This window comes from Cavia porcellus, unplaced genomic scaffold (assembly GCF_034190915.1).
Source record: "Cavia porcellus strain 051 isolate PalLab524CR breed Dunkin Hartley unplaced genomic scaffold, mCavPor4.1 scaffold_40, whole genome shotgun sequence".
Taxonomy (NCBI): domain Eukaryota; kingdom Metazoa; phylum Chordata; class Mammalia; order Rodentia; family Caviidae; genus Cavia; species Cavia porcellus.
In genome coordinates this window covers 8,338,752-8,360,939 of record NW_026947523.1, presented here as the reverse complement: position 1 = coordinate 8,360,939, position 22,188 = coordinate 8,338,752, and the positions used below count along the sequence as shown (strand labels likewise).

General features: G+C 45.2%; 1 protein-coding gene across 2 annotated transcripts in view; it reads left to right on the top strand.

The window, feature by feature from the left end:
- Positions 1-22,188, top strand: part of Grap2 (GRB2 related adaptor protein 2) — a 60,802-nt gene that overhangs the window by 24,260 nt on the left and 14,354 nt on the right. The window contains exon 2 of one of the 2 annotated variants that reach the window (XM_013152928.3): positions 18,035-18,126. In XM_013152928.3, coding sequence (XP_013008382.2) covers positions 18,049-18,126 — 78 coding nt within the window. In that variant the 5' untranslated portion in view covers positions 18,035-18,048. Of the gene's footprint in view, positions 1-17,753; positions 18,127-22,188 lie in introns of those variants that run through there. The other variant, XM_003470511.5, reaches the window with a different exon arrangement.

The following is a 22,188-nucleotide window of genomic DNA, read 5'->3' as shown; positions in this document are numbered from 1 at the left end:
CAGCCGGCCTGAAAGACCCTGATAAAAATAGTCCCTGCCATGGACCAGATAGGGAAGGAATTTCTCACATTTAAACGATTGAAAGGAGGAGGCGCATTGCAGTCACATCTGGTGGTGTTTCTGTTGTCAGACTGGAGAGCAGGCAGGGTCTGTTTAGACATCTGCACAGATTTTTGCATCTCTTCATCCTCAAACAAATGGCCGGGGTCAGATTCAAATGCCCAAAGCACACTGTCACGGGGTCACCCGAGACAAAAACCTATGTCACAGCAAGGCCAGTTGATCAAAGACAACTGTGTTTTTCCTCGCCCTTGACTATTTGATGATGGCCATTTAGAGAACAAAGTTGACTTTCACGGTTTTTCTCACCCACATTGTGTGTGAGCTATTGTCCTTGGGGACTGAGGACCCTCCCCAGTGACCATGGCCCTTCCCTGTGTTCTGTCCCATGCAGTCTACAGTCTGTCTTTACAGTACAAATTGCTCTCAGTCCTATCTTCTTGAGTCTAGCAAATACTGCTTTATTATTGGTAGCGCAGGTTCCATACCTGAAGGCATTGCTGGGAAAGGGTAGGTGTGCAAAATAAATAAGGAACTTGAGGAGGAGAAACGTCATTTACAGGGACTCATCTGTCTGAAAGCACCTGATCCTCCATGTCCAGACTATGCCTGCTGAATTTTTCCTTCTTCGGCTGCCTGTCAAAGCCGAACATTTTTACCGCAGCTACCAGAAATACTTATTTATTTTGCTTCTCAAATCTTAATAGATGAAACATCTGTTTTGTTGTGTTTTTCTGTCTTCTACCTCTTGTCAGACGTACTGTTTTTTGAGCTCCAGAGCTCATTTTATCTCTTAGGGAGAAGGAAAGTCATTCCATATTTACCTGTGAAAACATTCCTACTTACAATGAACACTTTCCCTGTCTGTTCACCTTGGCTGACCCAGGCAGACAAACAGCTACTGTTCCCTTTAAGTTGGCTTAATTTTCTCTTATTGGCATTTATTTCCCTGAAGCAAATAGATTTCTTAGTTCTGTATTTGTTTGATTCTGCTTTTGAGGAAAGTACCTGACCCCTTTGGATCTGGTCGTTCAATAAGCAAGTTTAATTAAATCCCTGGCATTTATTGAAGAGCCTTACTACCCTGGGTGCCCTGGTTTCCTCTGAAATTCTCTCCACTTGAAAGTCGGACGCTGTCAACTGTCTAAGTGCTGGCTCTTCCTTAATCTGTTGGTTTTGTGCTATGTAGGTGGGTTCATGAAATAACTATCTCCCAGGAGCTAATGCCGTGGCACTAGGAGAGTCAGAGATACCTGGGTTGTACGTCAGTGCAGCCATGGACATGTTGCTTTTCTCTTCTGAAATCATCTTCCTCATTATAGATGCTGATGGGAACGACAGAACAGTCTGTTCCTCTTTGCTGTGTCCCTAATGAGATAAAGCCAAGCAGAGAGCGAAGAGCCTGGTCTAGCCTTGTAATGTTGGTGCAAATTACATGAGATTGTAAGAAGGTGTTTTTGACCTAAACTCTTAGGTGGCATTTAATTTAGAAAGATGTGTCATTTGGTTACTAGGATAAAGCCTCCTGAATACACAGAGCTCTTGGATGTGGTAGAACCTTATCTTAAATCACTTGGGCTCATTTTACTTGGAATACTTTTGGCTATAAAGGAGTAGATGAGAAGCCAAAAGTCTGGTCGGTAATACTGTGCTAACGTCAGTTTCATGGTTCTGATACTGTATGATAGTGATGTCAGATATCACCACTGGGACAAGTTGAGTGAAAGGTGCATTTCTCTATGGCATTTGCAACTTCCTGTGAATCTATAATTATTTCAAAATGAAATTTTTAATGAGAGAAAGAGGAAGAAAGGGAACGAATGGACTGGCATTAGAGAGATGTAAGTGCTTGTCTTGGTTTTAGCCCCTTGCTGGACAAATATTTTTCACTTTATCACTCTGACCTCTTTCACGTATAGATTTTGTGAGCAGTCAGGGATAAAAGTTAGGCTCCCTTTTCTATGCAATAGAAGAAAGCAAATAAGACAGGTGGAGGGCCTTCAACGTTATATTAAAAGCCCCCTACTTCCTGCCTCTCCACTTCCTTGGTCTACACAAACCTCCCTCCTGCGTCTACACTCACCTGGTCCTCCTTCCCTGCCTTCCCAAGGAGAGACGTCTCCCCGACTGCTGCAAGCAAGCAAGGCCTCCCTCCCTTCCTGATACCCCTGAAGGCTCAGTCCTTCCCATGAGAGTGCTGTCAGCCAGTTTATTCTTACCAAGGATTTTATATCAGCCCTCCAATTTTCATCTCTACCCAGACATTTTGCTGAGATATACACCTACATATCCAACCCGTAAGTGGGAGTCTCTGGCATTTCAAACTCCTGCTGCATCACCTCCTTTCCTGTGTTCCCTTATCTTGGGAAGTACCACTGCCATCTGCCTCAATGTCCGCAGAAGAATTCTGGGGATCACTGTAGACCCAAACTCGTCTAAACCAAGATATACTATAAGTATATAATGCATACCAGGTTTCAAAGACTTAGGGGGAAAAAACAATGCAACATATCTCAATAATGTTCTATATTGACTTCATGCTAAAATAATAGTTTGCTTATATTGAGTGAAATAGAATAAATTATTTAAAAGTTTTTAAAATTTTTTAATGTGCCACTAGAATACTTAAATGTATACGTGTGGTTGTATTTGTGACTCACTTTCTATTCCTAATAGAGATGTTCCTGGCCTTTCCCTGCCTTTTAGCCACCTCTAACTGGCCAATAATTCCTAGCAATTCTCTTAAATTACGATAAGGGAGAAGAGTGGTAACTGCATGGGCTGACTTTGAATTCTGGCTGTACCATTTTTTGATACCTGTGAGCTTGGTCAATTACCTTCTTTGAGCCTCAGTTTGCTTATTGGTCAGCTAAATAAAATAATGCACTTTACTTCTCAGGTTTTTTGTTTGTTTCAGACGGTCCTGGGGGTGGCCCAGACTCCTGCAAACACTAAATGAGACACTGTGTCCTAAGTACTTACATGGAGAGAACAGTGTGTGCCACATCCAGGGTCAAGTGGAAGACCACAGCCTTTCTCTGCCGTTGCTCAGGCCGCATCCTTTCCAGACAGGATCACTACAATGGCCTCTGTGTCTCCTCTTCACCCTGGCTTCCAACCTTCAAACCAGGCTAAACATGCCCTAATGTGAGTAGTATGCAAAGTTTTAGGGAGTCCCCATCACCTTGGAACAAAGTCCAAAACCCTTGGCACTCCCATGACCTGTCTTATCACCAGTTCCGTCTCTTGCCACCACCAGGACCATGACAAACCAGTTAAGCTCCCACTTCCCATGACCTCTCCTGTGTGACAGCTGTGTTCTCTAATCTGCCTCAATTCTTCTCTGAAAGACCCAGCTCAGGTGTTATCTTGCTTGGGAAGCTTCCCATGTTCCTTCCTGCTCCTGCCTCTCTTCCAGGCTACATTAGCGACCTCTCCTTCCATCTATTGAACCACCTGCTGTTTGACTCCTTTAACCCTGGGAGCCACCCCAGGTCTGAGACAGGTTGTCTAGTCCACTCTGCATTTCCATGCTCAGCACAGTGCCTGGGAAAGGTTTGTCAAGTGAATGCACGAAGCATGGAGATACCCTAAGAAAGAAAAGACTAGCAAAAGCCTAACAAAGAAAACCTGAAAATTAACCTAAGGAGAAATTGCCACTTCCGGGTGGCACAGAGTCAGAAATAAGAGAGATGCCTGCCTAAGGGGTCAGTGATAAAGGATTTGGACTGAAAGAATATATAAAAAGGGAAGATCATGAGAAGAATGGAGCTGCATTTGCTATTGCTGATGGCTTGGTAACTTCTTCTAAAATAGTTCCCGGAAAAAACAAGGTACCAGGAAGGCACAAATCATATTAAAAAAGGAGGAGGTATCACCAGTGTAAGGATTTGTCAGCAGGACTGTGTGATACATGGGCGATACAGGCAAATGTCAACCTGGTGACTACATGATGGGATTACTAATAATTGACTGGGGCTGGTGCCAGGAATTTTGTACTATGGTGCAAGTGCCAAGCACGGGGAATTTTGACAAGTTATAGGTCTGAGAAAATAGATACTGAGTTTTAGAATAACGATGTGAAATGCTAGAATAATCGCAAGAGAAATATTCAAATACAAAAGGGCTTGGAGGATTCCTGCTTGCCACAAATATGGATGACAAGAAAAGTCAGTTTGTAAGAACAGAAATTCCAATACAGGAAACCTCCTTATCGAAGCACATAGTATTACAGAATGCATAACAGCGAGAGCATGCCTCTGACCCACACAATACTAAAAGTAGCAAATCACACAAGACAGGCAGAGAAAATAGGAGCTTTGACATTTTGTGGCTCACAAGATGTATAAATAAGAATATGCACTTCTGCATGCAAATCACAGCCAGCACGAGAACCTCTGAGTGCTTCACTCCAGGACTGCAGATCTGACCCCAAAGCCCTGCCTGCTCCCCAGCTTTCATGGGAGGGATCTTGTGAGTGAGGTGAGGGCAGCAGGGAATGTCAGGAGGAGAGGGTGAAAGGAGCAGATGACTCTTGGCCGTTACTTTCCCCAATGCTCCAGGCTACCACTTGGAGATTTCTGAGAGGAGACAATCCTTTGGAAGATGTTCATGTTAAAAACTTACTTGTTGCTAGGTATGGTGGTACATGCCTGGAGTTCCAGCTCTTTGGGAGGCTGAGACAGGAGAATCGCAAGTTCATGGCTAGTCTGGGCAATTTAGAGACCCTGTTTCAAAATGAAAAGTAAGATGGTCTGTGGTCGTGACTCAGCAGTAGAATGCTTGCTTAGCAAGTGCAGGTCCCTGAGTTCGATCCCAGTCCTGCAAAGAAAAAAAGGATTTGTTGTTTATCTGAAAGTGGAGTTTAAGTGGGCATTCTATATTTTATCTAGCAACCCTGCTTACAGAGGTGTGCGATTTTCCCACTCATATTTCTATGAGCTGTAACACATTTCCATAGTTTCCAGCCATTGAGAAATGTGCAAAAAGGTAAAAACAGCCACCACCTATTAAGCACCTGCCCTGCTTTGTGTCTGATTTCAATGCCTATGTCGTATCTTTTTTCCCAAGAATACTTTGAAGTGGGCCCTAGTATTATTCCTGTTCTTAAAGGAATGAAATGGAACTCAGAGAGGTTAAGTAATCCACTTGGGCCACCCAGCTATTGGTGGAGCCAAGGTTTTAGAACTGGCAGGGTGACTGCAGAGCCGTGTGCTGCCACCTTACCTTAAGTGGCAGGTACACCAGGCAAAGGGTAGATATATCAAGTCCTCCAAAAGAGTAAGTGAGAGTGAAACCACAAGACATGATGGGAACAGGCCCGAAGTTAGGCTTTGAAGGAGCAGGTGAAGTACCTTGGTTTAAGTAAGAAAAATGGGTCCCTACCTCTAGACAAATGCAGCCCACATGAGGAAGAGCAACGGATGGATTTCAGCCTCCATGACAGCTCCAGGGGCCCTTGTGCAGAGAACAGCCTGCACAATGGTACACACTGGTGTGAGGCAGATTGCAGAAGGGATAGTGTGGATGTGGTGGTAAAGAACAATAAGAAGCCATTTATGAAGGCAAGCTGCCCTCCAGGAGATGAAGTTCTGAAGTCAATTTTGAGAGACAAGATGGGGTGAGATTGCTGAAGGCCTGACATGATGAGAAAGGCTTGAGAAGCTCTGAGAGGTCACGTGACAAGGTGACACTGACAGATTGTGAATGGAAGAATGATCCTCTGAAAGTGCGTGTCAGAAAGCGTCAGCACATGAAGTATTTGCTTCATCAAGCAGAAGACACGGGATGGAAGGAGAATAGGGGCCCAGGAAGGCGACCATAACCAAAAGAAATCATATGGCTCAGAAAAGAGGACCGGCGAGAGGTACAAGACACATTAACGAGACCAGTGAGTGAATTTCTCCCCCTTGGTGCTCGCCAAGGATGGCCCTGCAGGAGGAGTGAGCCTGTTGTGTTGTATTTCCTTTGTGAGCTTACTGGACTGGCATGCAAAAAAGGGCCACAGGACAGGACAGCTGGATATCCACAAGGCATTCGGTTATACTTCCCAGAAGATTCTAGAAAACAAAATGAAGATACCTGGGCCAAATAAGTGCTTAACCCGGTGGGCTTGAATTTGACACTCCTAGAGTGCTGAGTAATGAGCCAATGTCAGCTTGCAAGGAAAATGGGTACGGTGGTCCATGACAGCACTCTGGGAAGCTGAGGCGAGAAGATCACACATTTGAGCCCAGCCCAGGCAACTTAGTGACGTAAGCAAGACTCTATTTTAAAAATAAAATAAAGGGCTGGGTACATAGCTCTATGTGAAGGTCTAGGGTTCAATCTTCAATGCAGGGGGTAAAATGTTTGAAGGAGGGCTTTAGGGAAGGAAGCTCCAAGAGAGCCAGTCAGCCAGTGGTCACACCACTGGTGAGCGCAGAAGCTAAAATCTGAATGCAGCCATGGCTCGCTCCAAAGTCCATGTCCATTTATTATAGAATGAAAACCAAAAAAGACATGAAGTTCACTTGTGAAAAAAACAATTACAAGATATAGCCAGAGGGCAGAAGTAGAAAGCCTCACAGAAAGGACAGTGATGGACTGAGCAATTAGCCAATGTGAGGAATGAAAGCAAGAAAAAGCTAAGTGTAATCCTGTGTATTCATCGCCAAGGTGGTGGTGCCTGGCTGGACTGTTGTTATGGCCGTGTCTAGATGTCCCCCCAGAGCCTCATGCAGTCATGGGTAGGGCTTTTTCAGAGGTGGCTGGATCTGGAGTGTGTGGCACTCGGATGTTTTCATGGTGCAGTGCTAGGCTCAGAGGCTCTAGGATTAAGTGCCTGAGTAGCCTGGATAAGCTGTGCGGGACAGCTGTGAAGGCCCCTTGCTCATTGCTTTTGCTACCTTCTGCCACCATGAGCTATACTCTTTGCGAAGCCAGTCTGCCATTCATCCTGGCATGGAACCAACTGATAATGAACAAAACATCTACAAACCAAACTAAGTAAACCTTTCCCCTCTTGACTTTGGGTGCCAGGCATTTTGTCTCAGCAACAAGAAAAGTAACTAACAGCTGTTTTCGCAGCCACAGGAAACACCTGGGCTTTGGTTGTAGTTGTTGCTTACTTCCCAAACAGCCACAGTTGTGGTGGATTTTTTGTTTTGTTTTGTTTTGTTTTGTATTTTACTTCTGAGGACAGAATTTGAATGGAAAGGAAAGAACTCTGGGTTCAGTATGACCACTGTACCAGGATGTCCTTTCCAATCCCGCCTTCCACCAACTGCCACGTCTCTGTCATCTCAATGAATTGGGGAAGATCTACCAGTTTTCTGAATTGCTTTCACCTTTGAGAACATGAGATTTGGGGCCCTCCTTGCTCAACATTAGTAACTGAAAAGAAAGACAAATAAGGTGTTTCTTAGTTTAACCAAACTCAAGTTAGGTAGACCTGAATTTTTCAAAAATTCTAATTATTCACTTGGTGAAAGGTATTGACACCATCACTGCTTTGTTTAGCCACCTTTTAGTACCTTTCCCAGAAGAGCTGCTAAATAAAAATGTCATTCCAGCTGAGAATGGCAGCATATGCCTAGAATCCTAGCGCTCGGGAGGCTGAGGCAGGAGGATTGCTGCAAGTTTAAGGCCAGCCTGGGCTATACAGTGAATTCAAGGCCACTCTGGACTGCATAGCAAGACCTTGTCTTAAAATAAAAAGTCATTTCCCCTTACCTCAGAGGTAGATTTAGCAGAAAAAGTGAGGTCGGTGATTTATGAGTTACTGTTCACTTTGGCAAGCTGTAAGATTGGTGAGCTAAAGGATGACCAGTGTTCCAACAATAAATGGAGACTTGGGAACATGAGTAAGTGACATAAAGATTAAAGTAGTTATGCCCACTTTTATGCTTTACCCACATAAGAATTACAGTAGCCCAGGGCATGGAGAACAAGGAAAGGGGACGAGGATACTGCGTGTATTTACAAACCACGTCACCACTCTGGTGACAAGAGAGCAAGGCGGAGGCTTTTAAATATATGGTAAACAAATAAGATTCAGAGCCCAACCAGTAAAAAGAAACATGAAGGCAACAGAAGAGGAAGAATAGAAAAAGAGAACATAAAGGCACCATAAAATCCTGTGATATATTTGGATATATCATAATATAAACAGAAAATGGGATGCAGGAAACAATGAAATCTAGGGATTTCTAAAAAGTTTGTCTGTCTGTCTGTCTCTTTCTGGCCCTTCACCCTCCTCTTCGTTTGCCTGCCCCTCCGTAGGGCCCATTGAATGGTTTCTGATACCGCGTGGTGTTTTGAATGCTTTGTCTCTGGTTGTCGGGTGACAGTTATTGCATCAGGAAAGGAGGATAACATGAGGGCGCAGCCCGTGATGTCTCAGAGAGGACTGGGGGAGCTGCAGCTCCGCGGGGTCACTGGGCGCTCTGTGTTTTGTTTTTGTGGTCGTTGTTGGAGTCATGTGTTCATGGCATCACTTCAATAAGAACACTGTAGGAGAACTATAACCAAAGCATTTTAGGTGCACTTTTTCTAATTACACTCATGGCAAGTTACTAATGTTTAAAGGAGAAGAAGAAAGCACTTGGAAAACCCGGACTGTAATGTGGTGGGGGCTGATAGGAAAGGCAAGCTGGGGGAGGGGAGAGAGAAAGGAAAGAGGGGAAGGAGCAGCAGTTTGTATGAGCTGACTTGTTCCTGTTTCTGCAGCTGCCTACAGCATGTGTTCGCTAGGTCCAAGGTCAGCCTGGCTTATTGCGGTGTTCGCCTCTAGGACCAAGAAGTAACGGGCTTGAATTTCATAGGTGTGAATTGCTGCTGTCACTTCCCTGGTTGAAGGACAGCCACCTAGGAAGGTTCAGGGGACCCAGGCTGGTCAGCAGTTGTCCTGCACTGACCAGAACTTTGGTGATTTTGCTATTGCCAGGTCTTGAGGCAGACTGACAAGGTAAAGAGAGCACCCAGCCTTAGGGGCCAACAGACAGGTACTCTAATCTCTGGCTTTTGTGCCCCATCTATGAAACGTGGGTGCTAATAATAACAGATGTTGCCAAGGGTGATGGTTTGTGAAGCCCTTGGCACTGATGAACCACATTGATAACGCCAGCTTATCCCCAGCTGGTTGATATTTCAGATACTGGCCAAGCTTGGGTGCCGTGTCCCCTCTGAAGCTGGCCAGGTGCTTCCTGTTTAAAATCAGCAATGCACTGACTGAGCTCGGGCTGGACGGCAGTGTGTAGAAGCTAGATCAGCATCATACTTCTCCTCTGCCTTCCCCATATCCCCTCAGATGGTCTCTCTCTCCATCCCTGCTCCCCAAGGGATCTTGGTCACAATGTGTGGTCCCTTGGACAAGAATAACACGGCAGCCAGGGTGCCGTCGCCAGCAAGGGCAAGCGAGGGAGATGGGGTTTGAAAGGCTGAAAAGGAGCCTATGCTTGGCTGATTTACACGTTTTCAGGACAGCTTTTAAATTGTTTTTTCTTTATGAGAAATGTTGGTGAATTACAAAATGCAAAGCAAATACAAACAAAAATGCTTTGGAGAACCAAGCGTTCTGTGCCCTTTTTCTTGCAAGGTCATGGCACTCTGGAGGAACTTGAAGAATACAGAATATATTATGGGGGAAAGATGATAGAGAAGGTAAGAAGACTGGCAGAGAGAGAGAGATAGAGAGAGACAAAGACAGGAATGGAAGTCTTGGAGAAGAAACTGAGGCACAGAGCAGATAAGGTTCCCCAGCTTCCAAGTAAGCAACAGAACCCTAGATGTGAAACCAGGTCCATTTGACCCCCAAGTCTGAGTCCTCCCACTGTTGGGGCCACTTGAGCTGGCACAGACTAGCAAGTTAGGAAAACCCCAAAATTAATAACATCAGTTCATATTGTGCTTGAGTTCAATAAAACATGTGTGTTATGCTCAAAGAAAAAGACATTCTTCTTACCAAAAAAAAAAAAAAAATTGAGGACAAATAAGATTTAATGTGATAAACCTTGGAGTAAAATACGTTGGGTTGTATTAGTCAGACTGGACTGGCTTAGGGAAGAATCAGGCGGTAACTGGAAAGAGTAAGGAAGAGCAAGTGACGGACGAGCCTTGTCTTGGGCCCCCCAAGGCAGGGTGGGGGCGGGGACCTGAGTGGGAACTGACCTGGCTTGCCTACTCTACCACTTTGCTCTTCTCTCCTCCTGTCTCCCCAAAACCCCAAAACACAAACTTCAGCAGAAAAAAAAAAAGGAGCTAATTTAGAAAAAGCAAAGCATCTTTGAAACCAATGCAATCTCCATAATCCACAGAGACAGACAGGGACCTGGAAAACAGCAACTTGATTAAAGAAGGATACGAGGGATTTACAGGGCCTCTCCAGTTGTGTAAAGTTTGTAAGCCTGAAAAATATTATATTTATTTGGCTTCCAACTCTGAAAGCCAAATGTCTCACTGGAGAGATGGCTCCTATTTGGAAAACTAGGGAGAGGTCACCAGGTTAGGCCAAAAAAAAGCCCAGCATGAGCTGGGGATCCCAGATCAGACTGAAATCCTAAAATGTTGGATGAGGGTCTGTAGGAGGGACACCAGGAGAAAAGCCTGAAGGGTAAAACCAGAGTCAGACACATTTATAACCCCAGTACTTGGGAGGCTGAGGCAGGAGGATTGAAACTTCGGGCCCAACCCAGAAAGTTTTGTATGATTCTGTCTCAAAATAAAATTTAATAAAGATTGTAGCTCAGCATTTCTCAAGCCTAATCCCTTGTAACACACACACATACACACTCACGGAGGCAAGGGCAGATAAAGCCACCCTTATCCTTACTACGTGGGCAGTCATGGACTGAGCCTCAGGCCCTTCCAGACTGGTAAGAAAAAGCAGTACTTCCCTGCCCACGGCTCAGTATCTCACTCAAGAACCAGCGGCCCATTATCGCCTGTCATCGGAGACAGCTCTGTTGGCGGCGTTCTGCAGAAGAGAAACAAGGAGAGGATGAATTGTTATTTGGGGAGCACACCTGCGCACAGGACAGGAATGGATGGGAGAGGGGGGGCGTCTTGGCAGCTTCTATTCATGAGCCACTAGCTCATGGTCCCCAAGCCTGGCTCCAGCAGGTCAGTGCTGATGAATGATTGTTCCTGGACTAGCAACAGAGGGCCCCCCTCTAGTTCCATGTGTTCACCCCCGCCACTCATGATGGGGGATTTGCGCTTTCCTGGGGCTTAGGAAGGGAAAAATAATGAGTCACCTGAGGACAAGAGAGAAATAAGAATGTCCTGTATGCGCAAAAGCATTGAAAATGGAGGCTCTTAGAGGAAACTGGAATCTCAGCCAACTAGCCAGTGATGGGTCAGCGGTCTGTTTTTCTTGTCCTTGCTTACTTTGGTGGCAGTAAAATCAGAAATGCTTATATTCCCTGGAGAGGGTACCTGTTCTGTTGTGAAAGCTGTTTGCTCTTTTGGGGTCGTGACCCAAAAAGAAATGGCCCTGAGTCTCTGACTTGGGAGGTCCAGGTAAGCAAAGGAACCAAATAAGCAAATCTCTTGTAACAGAGGACCTTGCAGGCCACCCTCAAGTACATGGCCATGTGCACGCTTAACGTGGTAAAGGCCAGGTGAGGAGGACCAGGGGGCTGCTTGTAGCTGCTTCGATTCCTACCCCACACTCTGCACCTGACCTCAGATCCAAGGCTCCAGAGTGGCCAGAAGTCAGATTTTTCCAGAAAATGACTTGAGGATCTGTATTTTAAAGGGTTCAGGGAATGAGTTAGAGATCATTCAAGAGCAGGCACAGTAAAGAAATATGTAAGGCTTGTTAGACGTTCAGCGGGACGGCTAACATTCCCAACATGGCCAGCTAATAAGAAAGGATCCTCTAGGCAGGGATTCCACTGGTGTACAATCAAACGAAAGTCTTATCATTTGAGGCTAAAGTCTAGAAAGGCCAATCCCTAGTTTCTTGGCCAGGTCTGAGCTCATCTCTCACCCCTACTCTTCTGAAATGAATTGGTTTGATAAAAAAATATCAGGTAGCTGTGAAGTATTTGCCTACCTTGTGTTTATGAGTTTTCAAGAAGGGCCATTTGTAATCTCTGTTTCCTGTATTGGTCTAAGCCCACAAAAGCAGAAAGGCTCCAAATACAGCTCTGAAGTTCCAATAAAAGAAAACCACACAAGCCAGGCATGAAATCCCAGCACTCAGGAGGCTGAAGCAGGAGGTTGCCATGAGTTCAAGGCCGGACTGGGCTACATAGTGAGTTCAGGGCCAGCCTGAACTACATAGCAAGATCCTGTCTCAAAAAAAAGGAAAAGAAAGAAAACCACACAGTAGGAGTTTCAACACAGGACCATTAACCGAGGATGGAAAGCAGAATGGATCAGTGTCTCCTTGAAATGAAAGAGGACCACCTTGCTGGGATGATCAGAAGGAATTTAAGCCTCAGAAAATGTGTGGGAGGAGGAGGCGATTTCTAATTCTCTGCCATCTAAGCAGTCCTGTATTTATAGGTGCTAGACTCTGAAACGTTAATGTTTATGTGCTTTAAAACTCACAAAGGACGATGAGGACAATCACTGAATCTGTCTAGATAAAGACTTCAGGGCCTCAAAGAGGCAAAGGGAAGTTCTAAGATGCAGTCGCTGGTTTAGGGTGCACCATTGCCCTCTATTGGATTAAAGAAATCAGGCTTTCTTAGCATGGGTGTGTGTTTCATCCTCTCTGGCTGAATTTGCTGAAAAGCTGGGCCACCTTGGAGAAGGAGATTAATGGATCCTTACAAGTGAGTCTTCTGTCTGCTGATCCCTCCCTGAGGAAACCAACTCTAGTTATTATACTTCTGATGGCAGGACATTTGTCATGTTTTTGTTTGCTCAGCTAACATCTACTAAGTGACTGCTAAACACAACTAAGGATTGTAGGACATCTCCAAAGAAATACTAAGAACTATCACTGACTGGACACCTACTATGTGTCAGGGCTGTGCATTAAAGTGCAGTGATCCCACAAAGTGGTGTGGTTACCCCTGATTTACGCATGAGGCAGCAATGGCACCTAAGAAGTGGCCCATTTTAGGTTCAAATTCAGGCCCATCCACTCTTAAATCCACTGAGCTACCACCCTCCTGTCATAAGCTTGCACACTACAAGGGGAGGTAGGATACAGACATAGCTACAAATGCGTGCAGCAATATAAATGTGTGTATCAAGATTTGATGAACCCAGGCCAGCCCGTCACATGGTTTTGGTTTTGAGCTAAGGTGGTTTTTAATTTTTAAGTGTTGATGGGGGGGTCAAAAGAATAATGCTACTTGGTGCCATATTAAAAACTAAGTAAGTTCAAATTTTAATGTTAACAAAGTTTTATTGAAACACAGTTCTGACCATTCATTTGTCATTTAGGGCACCTTTCTAACTACCAGTGCGCTTGAATATTGGTGAATATTGTCTACTCTCTAAGACTGAAATGCTCTTTAGCAATAGGAGAGAGTTTTTAATGCTTTGAGAACTGAGAAGCGGGGAATCTAAAATATATTTGGCCCCCAGTGCAGGGAGCTAGAGGCAATATACAGGTGTGCTCTGTTTTAAGATTCGGGGCCTAAAAACCTAGACTTTCAAACAGATCAATTAAAAGGTAGTTATTTGCATAACAAAATTTCCTTTTCATTTTATAAAGGATTCACCACAGGGTTCTTTTGTAGAGTGAGCCTCCATAATACATGCTAATATGATTCCATTTACAAATACTCTATTCATAATAACTTTTCAAGAACATTCCTATTGTGTACAGTGGAGTTTAACTATAATCGCTTTTCCCTGGTAGCATAAGGTTTCCTGCTTCTGAAAACTAATTGAGACAACCTTGTCAATTCCACGGGGAGAGGAAGCACTCTACCGATCTCCAAGAGGGGCTTTACCTGACCCATACAAGGGTGGTGGATTCCCAGGGTTCCAGGGCAGGCACCTGTAGCCCCAACCACTCAGGAGGTTGAGGCAGGAGGATCAGTCCAGCCCACGAGTATAAGACAAGACTGCACATCACAGCGAGACCCCATCTCAGAGAAAAGCAAGGATGGAGGGAAGATTAAGAAGGAAGAGAGAAACTATGAATTCTAAGTGTCTGAATTGTGGGACATTAAATAGCTGGAATAATTTTACATTTTTTGCTGAATGACTCCTGGTAGCTGTGGCCAAAATCCTAAAATGTAAACTGTTCATTATTCACTTCATACACAAATAAACTAATAAAAATTATACTTACAGCTAATGTCCTGATAAATATGCAACCAGCAAGACTTATAAAAAGCAATCTCTCTCTCTCTCTCTCTAAAATTGCAAGGCATTATGTTATCTAAATTACAACATAAACTGGGGCAAGTATTCAAATTAGAGCTGTCCCTGGCAAAATAGGAAGTGGTATCACTGATTCAGTTTTGGACCTCACTCGCTCTTTTGTTGGGTCCTGAGCTGGAATCTTCGCCTAGCTTCGTGGTGTTATGCAATTGCTCTTTTTAAGATACATAAAATGGAAACCTTGGCTATTCATAGCCAACTTAGGAGGAGCTGAAATTGTTCAAGAAGTTTCTTGCCCGGTACCATTTTGATGGTAAATAGGTTTCTGAACAAATCCACTTAATCTGGCGTTCAAATGAAGGTAATTTTAAAGATCTGTCTCCTGCTTTTTGTTTTCACCCTCTGGGCTGGCTGTATTTTAGAAGGAGACACGTATTCCTGGTGTATAGCCTGAATGTTTTTCAGATTTTTTTTTAATGTTAAAAGAAGCTTAAATGGAAATGGAAGGGCAGAAAAAATCATGTGGGGGCAGCCCTGCGTGGCGTTACCCACAGTGAAGCAGGTCTGTGTCACAGGGCTGCTAATGGATGATGCATGAGAGAGTTGCGAAAGGCTGCTGAGAAGCAGAGCTGGCATTAGGGCCCCACAAATGGCATCATCATCCAGGCTGGGAGGAGGGGGCCTGCTGGAGATGGCTTGGCTGCCCCCCTCCAAAGCTGCAGCTTCTCACACTGCATGGCAGGTGGCATTTCAGCCATTTGTAAAGCTGATCACTAGCAAGGAGACAGTACATGGAATCCATCTGTGAGGCTTTCTGAGAAGGGGTCTCTCTTGGTCTCCCCCAGGGGAGACTAAAATTACAAACAGCAGTGAAAAGGCGCCATTGCATTCTTGAATGTAGGCTGCTGTGCGCTCTCTCTCTCTCTCTCTCTCTCTCTCTCTTTCTCTCACTTTCTCTCTCTCTCTGTCCCTTTGTCTTTCTCCCTCTCAGTTATTGCTGCCCAATTTTTCTCTCCGTCATATATTTTCCCCCAGATGGTGGTAGCAATGGCAAGGACAGATTATACAACCAATCAATACATACAGAATGAAGTATATTGGTTCAGTCTTCTTTTCCCTGGTGGTACTTTTGCAACTTTTCAGAATGAACACTAATAGGTATAGAAAACTAGGACATAACTTTTGTGCTTTTCAATGATCAGACAGAAAACTAACCTCTGGGGGTGACATATTTGCCATTCTCTGGTATTAGGGGTGCTTCGAGGGAGGAGTTTGTGAAGCCCTGGGATTTGAACTAAAACAGAGCCTACTCCAACCTACCTGGAACTTCTCCCTCCCACCAACTAGCAGCTGCTCAGATTTCATTTCATAAATGGAAATGGGAGCAAATACATTTTTTGCAAAGTGATTTCATGAAGAGCCGGCTTATTTAATTGGGTTTTTGGAGCCAGGATTAATATTACAAGCTGGGGTGCTCTGTGATATGCCTATGCCTCTGGCTTTGCACACTGCCTGCCTCCTGGGGGAAGGTGGAAAGAAATGATACTATTTAGAAGCAGTTTTATTTCTGCCTTGGTCTTCTCACCCAATGTGATTCACAACCAGCCTGGACCAAGTACCTGACCTGAGCCGAGTTACAAGTAACATCAAAGAGGTCTTTCCAAACTCAAGGTCACACCTAGAACATGCTTTGTACGTTTCTTTTTTCTTTTAACTCTAATTTATGTGACTTTCTGATGTGCTTAGCATTTGCCCTCCTCTTGTCTCCATTCTGCTTATTAAGGTAAATTTGCATGGAAATGGGATCACAACTTTCAGGACCCTTCATGTGACACTCGACCTTTTGAGGCAACCATTGTCTCCTATGGATACTGTGAGGGTGACCCATAGAAGCCAGTCCCCCTACAAACCACAGCAAGGCCCTAATTAGGAGAAGCTTTGCATGTTAATGTAATAGAATCAATCAAACAGGCAAAGGCATTTAGCATTAAGGAAGGAGGACAGAATACTCCTTCCTGTTTAGTGGGTCAGTCAAGGTTACAAAAATGTTCATTTGCCTTAAATGGCCCAGTCTTGAAGAAAGTATATGAAAAGTGATTTTGAGTTGTTGCTGTTTGGAAATAAGTTTTGACCGGTGGAAAAAAAGCTCAAAGAGCCAACTATGACATTTTATTTAACTCCCGAGCTATTTTTTGCTTAATATCTACCTTTGGATTCGTAATATTCGTCACTCCAAATTACCCGTGGGAAGCCAGGCAAATGTGGGACATCAGAGACACAAGCCCCTTGCTATCACCCTGTCACAGTCGGCTTTAATCCTCTGAGCTGGCCCTGCTACACTCTGCCGCCTGCTGCCACCTGCCTTATTTACCTAAATCTTGTCTACTGGGGCAGAAATTCCCACTGAGAGGACAATTGTGACCCCAGTTTACCGACCACTAAAAGACCACTGGGTTTGAGGGTTACTTAACTCACCCAAAGTGGCTGAGACTTAGGGAAATTTTTAAAAACATAAATGCCAAGCCTCAGCGTTCCCATTTCTGCCCTGACAGTAAGCTGTCTTAGCAGAGAATCAAAGGATTTGATAGTTCTGGAGATTAAGTGTCACGTTACAGTGAGAAAAGTTTACAGGCAATGAGAGACATCAGAAAGAACTTTCCTGTGCTGTATCTTGCCCGGCTGTCTTGACTGGGGAAAGATTCATTCCACAATTTTTTTTAAAACATTCATATTCCTTGTGTGATCACCTTGTGTAATGCTTTGCGTTTACTATTCAATTTTAACCTACAACTTTATCAGCTAAATACAGTGATCTCCGTTTTACAAATGAGGACACTGAGGCTCCAAGAGGTTTAATACGGTACCCAAGATCACACGGCTGTTTACTGGTAAAAGAAGGATTCTGCCCTGCTCTTTCTATGACTTCTCCACGGGCTCCTGGAAAACAAAACAAAACTGCACACTCCGCGTAGCACATAGGCTGACTGGCTGATCTTTACATAGAGGCCGCAATTACTAGGAGCGGCCAGGATTTTAACTCTGCTCAGAAATGTTAAAATCAAAAAATTTCTGAAATGCAGTAACAATGTAATGAAGAAGCTGACCCAGCTCAGAAGTTTCCCAGCCCAAAGACCAAACTGTTCCCTCCTCTGAAATGTGTAGAAGAAGAACTTCCAGTTCCCCACCGACCAGTGCTGTCTAATTTCTCTTAAATGATTCAGATGTAAAAGAGAAAATGACATCTGTCTAATTAACACCGCCTGGTTAGTATAGCTGCCAGGGGACAGCCTCAGGACAGTGTTTACAAGCAGTCTTCCGAGCCCCTGAGGCCTCGTACTCCAGTTGATAGCAAGCCTTCTGTCCTTATCAACTGGAAACAGAGATGCCCCAGCAGTGGCATCAGGCCAGACCAGGCCAAGGGAGATGAAAGGAGAAGGGAAAGGATAGCTGGCCTGAATTTCCTGCTCCTGGCAGCACGGGATTCAGAGGATGATCCCAGGAACCAGATCCCAAAGATTCTCACAGCTCTAGCTGCAAACACAAGCCCGTGCCAGAAACCCAAGTTGTGCTCTCCAGCCAGAGGCAGCAGACATTCACTCAGCCGCAGTCCTACCAATTGCTGAGACTGCCAGGCAGGGCCATCTGTTCTGCGGCCCTTCCCCGGAGGAACGGCACAATGACCACAGTATTTCTCTTCCAGCTTCGCGTCACAACATGGAAGCTGTTGCCAAGTTTGATTTCATGGCCTCCGGTGAGGACGAACTGAGCTTTCACACTGGAGACATCCTAAAGGTAGGTGATGGGTGGGGATGCAGTGGGGGGAGGGGGGTGCCAGGGAAGTCACAGGAAGTTGAGGTTTCACTGACCACTGGTCTGGCTGCTGAGGTTATCTAGCAGCCCAAGTCTTTGTCTACAAAGAATTGCACGCAGTTCCTTTTAGAAAACAATTCACCTCCACCCAATGGATTGTTCTCCTACTCCCACATGCCAAACACCAGGCCAGATGACAGAAATGCAGAGTTGACCTAAGGTGCTGTCCTTGTCCTGAGATCCTCATGGTCTGGAGGGGGAATACACCCATCAGAAGGGCTGTCACATGCTCTTGGCTCAGTGCTCGGTGGGGTGACAAGCGATTCCACCTTGAAAAGTAAGGGTCACAATGTGAATGTCAAGAAGGCAACAAGTCATTTGGGCCTTTTGGTAAACCTCAGAGATGTCAATGGCCATGCTGAATGCAGTGACTACTGCCAGGTTCCTCATGGCTGGGACTTAGAAAAGGGTACAGGCAGAGACGGCTAGGGGAGGCAGCAGAACTAGATGTGGTTCAACAAAGGCCGGGCACACTTGGCCACTCAGGAGCTTCTTAAAACTTGTCCGCAACCTGTACTTGAGCTCCAGTGGCCACTTGTGGAGCTGGAGTGGCCTTGGACTTCTCCCACATTTCCAAGCATCATGCATGTAAGTCTGCTAAGGTCTGTACTTTTTGGTTAAAAAAAAAAATACAAGCACTTCCTGAGGGTCTTAGGGAGTATGTGATGCCATCCTTCCCCTGCCTGACCTCAGAACAGCCCCAGGGAGCCTGGACTCTGTCCTTAGCAGCTCCAATGCACCTTCTCAGATGCCCAGCAGCACTGAGGCCAACCTTGTCTTGCCAGAATCACAGAGCCTTAGCATGGGAAAGAGTGACCAGGAAAGCATCCTCGGGGCACGAGCCACATACAATGGCTTCGCTGGCATTCGCACACCCTCAGTCCATAGCCTTCTAACTGCCCTTAACTCGGAAGATCTAGTGATATGGTTGCAAAGAGTAGCTTTGTTGAAGATTTACAAGCTCAAAATATTGACTGAGCTGCTCAAAGGGCGTTGACTTCTTTGGGACCTTACCAAGATCACCACAAGACTTGCCATGTGGGTGCCATGTAATTATCAACCACACTGGGGCATCCTCCACTCCAAAGAGGCTCAAGGCCAGCTCCTACCCTCATCTTCCGTCACAAACAGAATGCACTTCTCTTGCTTGAGTTGCCCTTATTCTCTAGAAAAGGAAAAAGGAAAAAACAAAAACTCTGCTTCCCAACCAGCTCCTACTTTCATGTTTTATCACCAAAAATGGAACAAATTCTTGATACTGAGCACCTTCCACTTTATTTTCTTTCCCATTCCTCTCTGGAATCTGCCTCTCACCTGCTGACATCCTCCTAAAGCCCACCAGTGACCTCCTTCATGTGACCTCTAACAGCCCGCCCAGGGAATGTGACTGCTGACTGCCCCTCTCCTGGAGGCTCTCTCCCCTTGTTCGTGTGTCACTCTCCACTCCTGTCCTTTTCCTCCCTTCCTGAGCCCCACTCTGGGTCTCACTTTTGAGAGCTCCTTTCCCCCTCTTTAGCCCGAGACACTAACTTCCCTGAGGTTCTGCACTCAGCCTTTTGTTTTTTCTTTTCACTCTGAGCCACCTCATCCCCTTCTCTGATTTCCCCCTCACTTCGGAGGATAACTCCAGCCCTGGCCTTTCCCTTTGGTCCCAATCACCTGCTGGATGTTGCCACAAGACTCCAGCCGCTGAACCCCTGAAACCTTGACATCCATTTTGTCCCCCATTTCCACACAAACTACTCCCCCTGTGTTGTCAGTTTTCCTATTACTGTGACAAAATACCCAAGCAAAACGACTTAGAGGAGAAAAGATTTATTTTGGCCCATAGTTTCAGAGGCTTCAGTCCACGGTTGGCTGGCTCCATTGTTTCTAGGCTCATGATGAGGCAGAACACATTGGTGGAGCAAAGCTGCTTACCTTGTAGTGACCAAGAAGCAAAAAGACAAAGAGGACAAAGCAAAAAGGTTTAGGGACAATATATGACCTTCAAAAGCCTGCTCCCAGTGACCTGCCTCTTCTCACTAGGCTTCAGCTCCTAAAATTGTCCACACCTTTCAATAGTATCATCAGACCAAAGCTTCTGCTCATGAGCCTTCAAGGGCTTCCAGATCCATCTCTTATCCATGTTCCAAGTGTCACCAGAGTCGGTCACCAAGCTAGCAGCCTCTATAGCCATCTCTATTTCCCTTGCCAAACCAACTAGGTGATCGGGAACCAACATCTCCTGAGTTCCTATTCAGGGCTTTCACCCGGCTGGGTGGTTTGTAGGCATTATTTCATCAGCTCAGCAAATGCATAAGGCAGGTGGTACTTTTTCCTCCATTTAACAGACATGAAACTGAAGATGAGGAAATTAAATCACACGTCCAAGGTCACATAAGTAGACTGTGCCTACACCAGCATCTGAGTGCAGCTCTGTCTGACCCCTAAACACTCTGCTCTGCTCTGAATAGGTTCCTTTCCTAATCTCTCTCAAACCCCTTCTTCACTACAAAACCAATACAGCAAAAAGGAGCTCGGGTTTGGCAGCCAAACTGGAAACGGTTTCGACTTCCAATTTACAGCTGCATGACCTTGAGCCAAGTCACCTGTCCCCTCTGAGCTTCAACGTCTTCCTCTATAAGTGGAGAGAGTACCAACCCTTCAGGGTCCTGGCCCAAAGCAAATGCTCAATAAATGATCACTATGTTATCAGTGTATCCATTCCTCTTCCCTCTGCCGGCTCAAAATATTGCCAAAACTCCTTGGCTGACCTCATTGCCTCCTGTCTTTTCCTCCTTCAATCATTGCACATATAGTCCCAGAAGAATTTTTCTAGAAGACAAATCAGATCATGTCATTTCACTACTCAAAAGCATTCAGTGGTTCTCCATTACCAATTGATTGAAATCTAAACCATCTGGCCTCCATGCCCTGTCCCATCTCATCATGCTCACGTGCATCCTTGTGTACATAATGACCTCGGGTTCCACTGCAACACACCACACCATCTTATCCAGGCTTTCCCCTAGACTCTGAGCACCCTTTTCCCTTATATACACACAGTATTTGGTCACTTCTGCCAAGGAACCTTCATTGATCCTCCCCTTTCCCTACCATCCAGCAAAATAATCCCTCTTCAGCTCTTCCCCAGCATTTCATACACACACACACACACACACACACACACACAGTCTTCATTTTCAGGCATTCATGATCTTGCCTCACCTGACAATTATATATAGTCAGGCTGTGCCTCTATGTTGCATCTCTCACTGTGCCCTGGACCCTGTGGGCTCCTAATTGTCCACTTCCACATTGCCTACTCACTCACCTGAGCTCTGTAAGAGCAGGGGCTATGTCTGCCTCATTGTCATCCCTCCCCAGTGTTTGATGGGTGGATTCCTCCCCCTGGCTAGGTCCCTGGGAGCAGAGCATGCTGGGTGCATCTTTGTGTCTTCCCAGCATCTAAAACAAGCCATGGCCCCAAATACTTTACTCATTGTGTATTTTTTTTTAATTGCTAAATTGCATTTCTGCATGCTCACTTAGAATTCCATCCCAAACCTAACCCCCTCCCTCTTTTCAAATTTTGCCCATTACAGCTGTAGTGGTAAAGATAAAAATGCAGAGCATGTGACTGAGCTCCCGAAATGTCAAATGATGGTCATTAATGCCCATGTCATGGCTCTCTGGCTACAGCAGCGTCAGCCCCTCCCATCCCGAGATGGGAAACACACACAGGATCCTCACAATCATTTTCAAAGTCATATTTAAATGCCTCAGCCATTCACTCTGGGGTACCCTTCTCTCCTGTTCACCCTTTGGTGCTAAAAGTAAAATTTTCATTAGAAAAATACAAAAATGGGTGTGGCTAGCTTATCAGCAACCCGCTTCTCCAGACTGTAAGTTCCTTAAGAGGCAAGCTCTGGGCTTACTTAGCTCTGTATTCCCAGCACCTGGGCAAAAACTGCAGGTGCTTAGTAGGCACTGATCTGCACC